The 11,585-nt window shown below is 46.8% G+C and overlaps 1 protein-coding gene across 1 annotated transcript in view; it reads left to right on the top strand.

Moving 5' to 3' along the window:
• The first annotated feature begins 261 nt into the window (after positions 1 to 261).
• The window catches only part of LOC129828642 (ankyrin repeat and fibronectin type-III domain-containing protein 1-like), a 101,398-nt gene continuing 90,074 nt past the window's right edge, over positions 262 to 11,585 (top strand). Inside the window, exons 1-2 of the mRNA XM_055889736.1 lie at positions 262 to 996; positions 1,140 to 1,265. Of these exons, the coding sequence (XP_055745711.1) occupies positions 845 to 996; positions 1,140 to 1,265 (278 nt within the window). The 5' untranslated portion in view covers positions 262 to 844. The remainder of the gene's footprint in view (positions 997 to 1,139; positions 1,266 to 11,585) is intronic.

Raw genomic sequence — 11,585 nt, 5'->3', positions numbered from 1 at the left:
GTTTTTGTGCTCAGTACAGTGTGTGTAACGGCTGCCGACAGTGTGTGTGTGTGTGTGTGTGCGCTCAGCATCCCTCCGCTCATCTCTAGTCGCCCACTCTCTCTGCGCTCTGCATTCACCTCCTCAACCGCCCCAAGCACATCATCCTTTATATCTCTCTCTCTCTCTCTCTCTCTCTCTCTCTCTCTCTCTCTCTCTCTCTCTCTCTCTCTCTCTCTCTCTCTCTCTCTCTCTCTCTCTCTCTCTCTCTCTCTCTCTCTCTCTCTCTCTCTCTCTCTCTCTCTCTCTCTCTCTCTCTCTCTCTCTCTCTCTCTCTCTCTCTCTCTCTCTCTCTCTTTCTCCCCCCCTCTCTGTCTATCTATTCCCCCCCCCTCTCTCTTTATCTCACTCCCTCCTCCTTTTAATGTGCTCCTTTCTCTGTGTGTGTGTGTGTGTGTGTTTGTGTGTGGGGGGGTGTGTTTGTGTGCTGTGCGCGGGTTTGTGTGTGCAGCTGAAGCGGGATGCGCTTGCTTACACAGAGCTGCGTTGAACAGGTGCTCAGTACTTTCAGCCCAGAGAGGAATACTGAGACAAGCTCCAGAGTAGGAACCAGAAAGGGGCTACGCTGCGCTAAAACTAACCCAGGACAATACGCCACTCTGGGGATACACTTGTCCTGAGAGAGACCCTTGGAGAATAAAGTTCTGGAACTGGGTTTACTTTGCTTGACATAATGTGGACATAGAGCTCTATAAAGGGTCTACACTGGCCAGGGAGCTACCCAGGACTGAATAATCTGCCCTTCTCCGCGTGCTTTCTTGGAAGTTCCAGAACAGGATGGACTAACATTGATTTAGAAGTCTGGATGTGCTCCAGAGAGGGACTCAGTGTGACAGACAGCCAGGAGAGAGCTTCCGATCTGGGCTACGCTTACCTGAGTGACTCCTGGCACTCCTTAGAGCTCAGAGAGAAATACCTACTGTACTTTCCTCTCTTTTTCTGTGTGATAGAGAGACAGTGAGGGATTTACCTTTTGCTTCTCATCTTAACATCTCCCCTCAAGGATACCATTCAGGACTGACCTCCCTCTCCCTCCTCTCCTACTCTCCTCCCTCCCCTCTCCTCTTCTCTTCCTCTCTTTTCCCCGTCTCCTCCGTCAGGTGGGAGAGTAAGCTATCTCGCCTGGCTCAGAGGTTGAACCAGAGACCGGGGGATGCTTTGATAAAGGACTTCAGACTGCTGTTCTACACGGGCACCTCACCACGCACCTCTCACAGCCTGGGCAGGTAAGGAAGGAGCCAACACGCGCACACACACACACACACACACACGCATGCACGCACACGCACACACGCAGGTGAATACACACATACACTAACGCACAGATGTACAGACACACACGCAAAGATGCATATGCACATGCACACACACAAATATGCAGATGTACAGACACACACGCAAAGATGCATATGCACATGCACACACACAAATATGCAGATGTGCACACACGTACACACACACACACAAATGATACACTGTATCTGTATCAGTATGCGTATGTGTAGGTGTGGGGTCAGTATGTGTCTGCTGTGCTGCCTGCTGATAAGTGACGTGTTGAACTTGGTGGGTGAGAGATGCAGGCTAGATAAATGCTGGCTGGTAGGCAGATAGTGTATGTTAGGTACTGTATGACTGCTGCTGATGCATCCTGTTTGTTAGAAGGTATAGACTGTTACTTTTTCTGTTTCGCACAAACAGTATTGAGTGAAGCTGGAGTTGTCCTTATCAATTCTGTCTCTCTCCGTGTCTCTCTCTCCCTTTTCTCTCTCTCTCCGTCTCTCTCCGTCTCTCTCTCCCTCTGTTTCTCTCTCTCCCTCTCTCTCTCTCTCTCTCTCTTTCCGACCTTCTTCAGTAACATATTAGACGACTTGACTCATGTTGCTGTTTCTGTATTTTCTCTCTTCATCTTTGTGTTCCTGTCTTTCTCCGTTTCTCTCTTCACTCTCTATCTTCCCCCTTTCTCTCTCTCTCTCTCTCTCTCTCTCTCTCTCTCTCTCTCTCTCTCTCTCTCTCTCTCTCTCTCTCTCTCTCTCTTTCTCTCTCTCTCTCTTTCTCTCTTTCTCTTCTCTCTCTCTTTCTCTCTTTCTCTCTCTGACTCTGACTCTGACTCTCTCTCTCTCTTTCTCTCTCTCTCTCTCTCTCTCTGAATCTGACTCTGACTCTGACTCTCTCTCTCTCTTTCTCTCTCTCTCTCTCTGAATCTGACTCTGACTCTGAGTCTCTCTCTCTCTCTCTCTTTCTCTTTGTCCTTTGTCCTTTGTATGTGTTGCAGTAGACTGTTGTTGGTACTGAGACTAGTACATGCCTGTCTGTTGCTACGCCATCTAGTTCTGTAGGAACTTAGCGATGTTCTGCTCAGATGTTTTATTTGAGGCGGAATCAGCGTTGTGTTTTTTTCTTTGTGGGAGTGATTGAATAATGATGTCGCAGCAGCAACAGCTGAACACAACGTGTTGAAGCATTAACACACCCCCTCGGGAACACACAGTACCTCACCACATCTATCACTCTCTGGACGTATCCCAATACCCGTACTTGCATTGTAAATAGTAGCCTGATTGGCTATGTGAAAAAATATATATTTTATAGTATGGGACATTTCCAAAATTGAGTATGCTTTAAATGCCAGGATGCCATGTTCATTTAGTCTTTTCATCTAGTACAATTCCCTGCATACTGTTGAGGAAGAGAATCGCCTTCTCAGACCCACTTGTGTTTGACAGCAGCTGGTAATCAGAGTAGGGGACGCGCTGTACCAAAATGAACAAATGGCGGGAAAAAAACCAATTGCACATTAGTATGTTGACATTTCTTGCGTACTGCATACATTTCTACTGAACAGTACATTTGAAATAGAATGTAGTATGATTAGCTAGTTCAAATAAAAAGTTGATTACGTTTAGTAAGTAGTGGACGAGACAGTTTTCGGACACAACATATGGCCCTGGTGTAAAGTAGTGTACTCTATAGGGAATAGGGCTCTGGTGTAAAGTAGTGTACTATATAGGGAATAGGGCTCTGGTGTAAAGTAGTATACTATATAGGGAATAGGGTGCTGGTGTAAAGTAGTGTACTATATAGGGAATAGGGCCCTGGTGTAAAGTAGTGTACTATATAGGGAATAGGGCCCTGGTGTAAAGTAGTGTACTATATAGGGAATAGGGCTCTGGTGTAAAGTAGTGTACTATATAGGGAATAGGGCCCTGGTGTAAAGTAGTGTACTATATAGGGAATAGGGCTCTGGTGTAAAGTAGTGTACTATATAGGGAATAGGGTGCCATTTGGGATATATCCACTGATTGACATTGAATTGCTTTTTCAATTTACTCTTTAGAATGTACCACTTTCTCTCTTTATATCTGTTACTCTACCTCTCTTCTATCTGCAGCTTTGTAGTTACTCTACCTCTCTTCTATCTGCAGCTTTGTAGTTACTCTACCTCTCTTCTATCTGCAGCTTTGTAGTTACTATACCTCTCTTCTATCTGCTGCTTTGTAGTTACTATACCTCTCTTCTATCTGCTGCTTTGTAGTTACTCTACCTCTCTTCTATCTGCAGCTTTGTAGTTACTCTACCTCTCTTCTATCTGCAGCGTTGTAGTTACTCTACCTCTCTTCTATCTGCAGCGTTGTAGTTACTGTACCTCTCTTCTATCTGCAGCGTTGTAGTTACTCTACCTCTCTTCTATCTGCTGCTTTGTAGTTACTCTACCTCTGTTCTATCTGCAGCTTTGTAGTTACTATAGCTCTCTTCTATCTGCAGCTTTGTAGTTACTCTACCTCTCTTCTATCTGCAGCTTTGTAGTTACTCTACCTCTCTTCTATCTGCAGCGTTGTAGTTACTATAGCTCTCTTCTATCTGCAGCTTTGTAGTTACTCTACCTCTCTTCTATCTGCTGCTTTGTAGTTACTCTACCTCTCTTCTATCTGCTGCTTTGTAGTTACTATGCATCTCTTCTATCTGCTGCTTTGTAGAGGTAGAGGTAGAGGTAGGGTAGGGTAGAGGTAGAGTAGAGTAGAGGTAGGGTAGGGTAGAGGTAGAGTAGAGGTAGGGTAGAGGTAGGGTAGAGGTAGAGTACAGGTAGGGTAGGGTAGAGTAGAGGTAGGGTAGAAGTAGGGTAGAGGTAGAGTAGAGGTAGAGGTAGAGGTAGGGTAGAGGTAGAGTAGAAGTAGAGGTAGAGGTAGGGTAGGGTAGAAGTAGGGTAGAGGTAGAGGTAGGGTAGAGGTATGGTAGAGTAGAGGTAGGGTAGGGTTGAAGTAGGGTAGAGGTAGGGTAGAGGTAGGGGTAGAGGTAGGGTAGAGGTAGGGTTGAAGTAGGGTAGAGTTAGGAGTAGAGGTAGGGTAGAGATAGAATAAAGGTAGAGTAGAGGTAGAATAGAGGTAGATTAACGGTAGAAAAGAGGTAGAGGTAGAATAGAGGTAGAATTAAGGTAGAGTAGAGGTAGATTAACGGTAGAAAAGAGGTAGAGGTAGAATAGAGGTAGAGGTAGAATAGAGGTAGATTAAAGGTAGAATAGAGATAGAATAGAGGTAGAGGTAGAATAGAGGTAGAGGTAGAATAGAGGTAGAGGTAGAATAGAGGTTGAGGTAGAATAGAGGTTGAGGTAGAATAGAGGTTGAGGTAGAATAGAGGTTGAGGTAGAATAGAGGTTGAGGTAGAATAGAGGTTGAGGTAGAATAGAGGTAGAGGTAGAAAAGAGGTAGATTAAAGGTAGAATAGAGATAGAGGTAGAATAGAGGTAGAGGTAGAAAAGAGGTAGATTAAAGGTAGAATAGAGATAGAATAGAGGTAGAGGTAGAATAGAGGTAGAGGTAGAATAGAGGTAGAGGTAGAAAAGAGGTAGATTAAAGGTAGAATAGAGATAGAATAGAGGTAGAGGTAGAATAGAGGTAGAGGTAGAATAGAGGTAGAGGTAGAATAGAGGTTGAGGTAGAATAGAGGTTGAGGTAGAATAGAGGTTGAGGTAGAATAGAGGTTGAGGTAGAATAGAGGTTGAGGTAGAATAGAGGTAGAGGTAGAAAAGAGGTAGATTAAAGGTAGAATAGAGATAGAGGTAGAATAGAGGTAGAGGTAGAAAAGAGGTAGATTAAAGGTAGAATAGAGATAGAATAGAGGTAGAGGTAGAATAGAGGTAGAGGTAGAATAGAGGTAGAGGTAGAAAAGAGGTAGATTAAAGGTAGAATAGAGATAGAATAGAGGTAGAGGTAGAATAGAGGTAGAGGTAGAATAGAGGTTGAGGTAGAATAGAGGTAGATTAAAGGTAGAATAAAGGTAGAGGTAGATTAAAGGTAGAATAGAGGTAGAATTAAGGTAGAGATAGAATAGAGGTAGATTAAAGGTAGAATAGAGGTATATTAAAGGTAGAATAGAGGTAGATTAAATGTAGAATAGAGGTAGAGGTAGAATAGAGGTAGAATTAAGGTAGAGTAGAGGTAGAATAGAGGTAGATTAAATGTAGAATAGAGGTAGAGGTAGAATAGAGGTAGAATTAAGGTAGAGTAGAGGTAGAAAAGAGGTAGAATAGAGGTAGATTAAAGGTAGAATAGAGGTAGAGGTAGAATAGAGGTAGATTAAAGGTAGAATAGAGGTAGAATAGAGGTAGATTAAAGGTAGAATATAGGTAGACTTAAGGTAGAGTAGAGGTAGATTAAAGGTAGAATAGAGGTAGAATAGAGGTAGCATAGAGGTAGAGGTAGAATAGAGGTAGAATAGAGGTAGATTAAAGGTAGAATAGAGGTAGAATTAAGGTAGAGTAGAGGTAGAATAGAGGTAGATTAACGGTAGAATAGAGGTAGAATTAAGGTAGAGTAGAGGTAGAATAGAGGTAGATTAACGGTAGAATAGAGGTAGAGGTAGAATAGAGGTAGATTAAAGATAGAGGTAGATGTGAAGGTCTACTCAGTGTGATGTACATCACTGATTCCCTGTTCCAGCGTCCTCTCAATAGATAAATGGAGTGATGACACAAACGTTCAATTCACACTTCTGGAAGGACAGAGGTGTATATTCTGTGTTCATTGTGAGTGTGCAAGAGTGCTTTTTGTGGATATTTTTGTTAATTCGCCTCTTAGTGGACAAACACAGACACGCACGCACGCACACACACACACACACACACGCATGCAAGCACACACTCTGTTTAATTCCTGTCTCTTTAGTCTCTGGTGTAATATGTGGTGATATTTCAGGATATTGTCTTTTTTTTTTTGGGGGGGGGGGGGGGATATTCAGTCTTGCCAATAAGGACCTTCACTTGGCTCACTTAAACTTGTTGTCAGCCAATTAATCAATCAATCAGTCAATTAGTTAGTCTCGCTTTATTCAATAGATAGTGCTGAGTGAATAACCAACATTTTGGTTATTTTCCATTTTTTAAACAACTAATTCAACAACAAAAAGCTTATTTCTCTAAAATGTTGTGAACAAATTTGTTAAAATCCTTGTTCGTGAGCATTTCACCTTTGTCAAGATAATCCATCCACCTGATAAGTGCGGCATATCAAGAAGCTGAATAAACAGCATGATTATTACACAGGTGCACCTTGTGCTGACGACAATAAAAGGTCACTCTAAAATGTGCAGTTTCGTCACACAACACAATGCCACAGATGTCTCATGTTTTGAAGGAGCGTGCAATTGGAATACTGACTACAGGAATGTCCACCAGAATTGTTATTGGAGAATTGAATGTTAATTTCCCTACCATAATCCCCCTCCAACGTAATTTAAGAGAATATCGCAGTACGTTCAACGTGCCTCAACCGCAGACCACGTGTAACCACGCCAGCCCCTCCACATCCGGCTTATTCACCTGAGGGACCATCAGAGACCAGCCATCCGGACAGCTGTTGAAACTGAGGAGTATTTTTGTCAGGAATAGTCCTTTTGTAGGGGAAAAAACTCATTCTCAATGTGAAATCCATAGATTAGGCCATAATACATGTATTTCAATTGATTGATTTCCTTATATCAACTGTAACTCAGTAAAATCGTTGAAATTGTAGCATGTGTCGTTTATATTTTTGTTCAATTTAGTTTAAAGAACGACTAAAATAGTTTTGTCAGCTCTATAGAGATGAGAGGATGACTTGGAATTAGATAATAGTCATCAAATAAAACTAATTTAATATACACAACTGAACATAATTGGCCCAGCGTCATCCGGGTTAGTGGAGGGTTTGGCCGGGTGGGGTGGGGGGGGGGCTTTACTTGTCTCATCGTGCTCTAACAATTTGTTATAGCAGGCCGGGCGGGTGTTATAGCAGGCCGGGTGTTACCTCCGACGTGGGAAAAAAAATGGGGTAAAATACAGATTTAAAAAATATATATTAATTAAATAATTGGTCTGCCTGTGTAAATGCAGCCTTTCTATTGTAGAGGTGAAGCATGTTTGTATTCAAGCATCACATCCCTCTGTAGCTATGTATGTAAAATGTATGTATGTATGTATGTATGTATGTATGTATGTAAAAATGTATGTAAAATATCATTCTGTTTTGACAGAGGAAAGTTAAGAATGTGACTGGTTGTCTTGACTCCCTATAGCCTGGCTTCTGTAACAGTGAAGAGATAACAAATAGAGGAACACTCGAATGTTCCTTTTTCATGAATGGATGCTGAAGGGCGCTACACATACCTGCTGAAGGGCGCTACACATACCTGCTGAAGAGCGCTCCACATACCTGCTGAAGAGCGCTCCACATACCTGCTGAAGAGCGCTCCACATACCTGCTGAAGAGCGCTCCACATAGTGGCTGAAGAGCGCTCCACATAGTGGCTGAAGAGCGCTCCACATAGTGGCTGAAGGGCGCTCCACATACCTGCTGAAGAGCGCTCCACATACCTGCTGAAGAGCGCTCCACATAACTGCTGAAGAGCGCTCCACATAGTGGCTGAAGAGCGCTCCACATAGTGGCTGAAGGGCGCTCCACATAGTGGCTGAAGAGCGCTACACATACCTGCTGAAGGGCGCTCCACATACCTGCTGAAGAGCGCTCCACATAACTGCTGAAGAGCGCTCCACATAGTGGCTGAAGAGCGCTCCACATAGTGGCTGAAGGGCGCTCCACATAGTGGCTGAAGAGCGCTCCACATAGTGGCTGAAGAGCGCTCCACATAGTGGCTGAAGAGCGCTCCACATATTGGCTGAAGAGCGCTCCACATAGTGGCTGAAGAGCGCTCCACATAGTGGCTGAAGAGCGCTCCACATAGTGGCTGAAGAGCGCTCCACATAGTGGCTGAAGAGCGCTCCACATAACTGCTGAAGAGCACTCCACATAGTGGCTGAAGAGCGCTCCACATAACTCCTGAAGAGCGCTCCACATAGTGGCTGAAGAGCGCTCCACATACCTGCTGAAGAGCGCTCCACATAACTGCTGAAGAGCACTCCACATAGTGGCTGAAGAGCGCTCCACATAGTGGCTGAAGAGCGCTCCACATAACTCCTGAAGAGCGCTCCACATAGTGGCTGAAGAGCGCTCCACATAGTGGCTGAAGAGCGCTCCACATAGTGACTGAAGAGCGCTCCACATAGTGGCTGAAGAGCGCTCCACATAACTCCTGAAGAGCGCTCCAAATAGTGGCTGAAGAGCGCTCCACATAGTGGCTGAAGAGCGCTCCACATAGTGGCTGAAGGGCGCTCCACATAGTGGCTGAAGAGCGCTCCACATAGTGGCTGAAGAGCGCTCCACATAGTGACTGAAGAGCGCTCCACATAGTGGCTGAAGAGCGCTCCACATAGTGGCTGAAGAGCGCTCCACATAGTGGCTGAAGAGCGCTCCACATACCTGCTGAAGAGCGCTCCACATAGTGGCTGAAGAGCGCTCCACATACCTGCTGAAGAGCGCTCGACATAGTGGCTGAAGAGCGCTCCACATACCTGCTGAAAGGCGCACCACATAGTGGCTGAAGAGCGCTCCACATAGTGGCTGAAGAGCGCTCCACATAGTGGCTGAAGAGCGCTCCACATACCTGCTGAAGAGCGCTCCACATAGTGGCTGAAGAGCGCTCCACATAGTGGCTGAAGAGCGCTCCACATAGTGGCTGAAGAGCGCTCCACATACCTGATGAAGAGCGCTCCACATACCTGATGAAGAGCGCTCCACATACCTGCTGAAGAGCGCTCCACATAGTGGCTGAAGAGCGCTCCACATAACTCCTGAAGAGCGCTCCACATAGTGGCTGAAGAGCGCTCCACATAGTGGCTGAAGAGCGCTCCACATAGTGACTGAAGAGCGCTCCACATAGTGGCTGAAGAGCGCTCCACATAACTCCTGAAGAGCGCTCCAAATAGTGGCTGAAGAGCGCTCCACATAGTGGCTGAAGAGCGCTCCACATAGTGGCTGAAGGGCGCTCCACATAGTGGCTGAAGAGCGCTCCACATAGTGGCTGAAGAGCGCTCCACATAGTGACTGAAGAGCGCTCCACATAGTGGCTGAAGAGCGCTCCACATAGTGGCTGAAGAGCGCTCCACATAGTGGCTGAAGAGCGCTCCACATACCTGCTGAAGAGCGCTCCACATACCTGCTGAAGAGCGCTCCACATAGTGGCTGAAGAGCGCTCCACATACCTGCTGAAGAGCGCTCCACATAGTGGCTGAAGAGCGCTCCACATACCTGCTGAAGAGCGCTCCACATAGTGGCTGAAGAGCGCTCCACATAGTGGCTGAAGAGCGCTCCACATAGTGGCTGAAGAGCGCTCCACATACCTGCTGAAGAGCGCTCCACATAGTGGCTGAAGAGCGCTCCACATAGTGGCTGAAGAGCGCTCCACATAGTGGCTGAAGAGCGCTCCACATACCTGATGAAGAGCGCTCCACATACCTGCTGAAGAGCGCTCCACATAGTGGCTGAAGAGCGCTCCACATACCTGCTGAAGAGCGCTCCACATAGTGGCTGAAGAGCGCTCCACATAGTGGCTGAAGAGCGCTCCACATAGTGGCTGAAGAGCGCTCCACATAGTGGCTGAAGAGCGCTCCACATAGTGGCTGAAGAGCGCTCCACATAGTGGCTGAAGAGCGCTCCACATAGTGGCTGAAGAGCGTTCCACATAGTGGCTGAAGAGCGTTCCACATAGTGGCTGAAGAGCGTTCCACATAGTGGCTGAAGAGCGCTCCACATAGTGGCTGAAGAGCGCTCCACATAGTGGCTGAAGAGCGCTCCACATAGTGGCTGAAGAGCGCTCCACATAGTGGCTGAAGAGCGCTCCACATAGTGGCTGAAGAGCGCTCCACATAGTGGCTGAAGAGCGCTCCACATAGTGGCTGAAGAGCGCTCCACATAGTGGCTGAAGAGCGCTCCACATAGTGGCTGAAGAGCGCTCTACATAGTGGTTGTAGAGCGCTCCACATAGTGGCTGAAGAGCGCTCCACATACCTGCTGAAGAGTGCTCCACATATTGGCTGAAGAGCGCTCCACATACCTGCTGAAGAGCGCTCCACATAGTGGCTGAAGAGCGCTCCACATAGTGGCTGAAGAGCGCTCCACATAGTGGCTGAAGAGCGCTCCACATAGTGACTGAAGAGCGCTCCACATACCTGCTGAAGAGCGCTCCACATAGTGGCTGAAGAGCGCTCCACATAGTGGCTGAAGAGCGCTCCACATAGTGACTGAAGAGCGCTCCACATAGTGGCTGAAGAGCGCTCCACATAGTGGCTGAAGAGCGCTCCACATAACTGCTGAAGAGCACTCCACATAGTGGCTGAAGAGCGCTCCACATAATGGCTGAAGAGCACTCCACATAACTCCTGAAGAGCACTCCACATAACGGCTGAAGAGCGCTCCACATAACTGCTGAAGAGCACTCCACATAGTGGCTGAAGAGCGCTCCACATAACTGCTGAAGAGCACTCCACATAGTGGCTGAAGAGCGCTCCACATAATGGCTGAAGAGCACTCCACATAATGGCTGAAGAGCACTCCACATAACTGCTGAAGAGCGCTCCACATAGTGGCTGAAGAGCGCTCCACATAACTGCTGAAGAGCACTCCACATAATGGCTGAAGAGCGCTCCACATAACTGCTGAAGAGCACTCCACATAGTGGCTGAAGAGCTCTCCACATAGTGGCTGAAGAGCGCTCCACATAGTGGCTGAAGAGCGCTCCACAAGGTGGCTGAAGAGCGCTCCACATAATGACTGAAGAGCGCTCCACATAATGGCTGAAGAGCGCTCCACATAGTGGCTGAAGAGCGCTCCACATAATGACTGAAGAGCGCTCCACATAGTGGCTGAAGAGCGCTCCACATAATGACTGAAGAGCGCTCCACATAGTGGCTGAAGAGCGCTCCACATAGTGGCTGAAGAGCGCTCCACATAGTGGCTGAAGAGCGCTCCACATACCTGCTGAAGAGCGCTCCACATAGTGGCTGAAGAGCACTCCACATAGTGGCTGAAGAGCGCTCCACATAGTGGCTGAAGAGCGCTCCACATAACTGCTGAAGAGCACTCCACATACCTCCTGAAGGGCGCTCCACATACCTCCTGAAGGGCGCTCCACATAGTGGCTGAAGAGCGCTCCACATAGTGGCTTAAGAGCGCTCCACATAG

This window comes from Salvelinus fontinalis, chromosome 30 (genome assembly GCF_029448725.1).
Source record: "Salvelinus fontinalis isolate EN_2023a chromosome 30, ASM2944872v1, whole genome shotgun sequence".
Taxonomy (NCBI): domain Eukaryota; kingdom Metazoa; phylum Chordata; class Actinopteri; order Salmoniformes; family Salmonidae; genus Salvelinus; species Salvelinus fontinalis.
The sequence above is the reverse complement of the archived record's forward strand: the minus strand, read 5'-3'. Positions and strand labels throughout refer to the sequence as shown.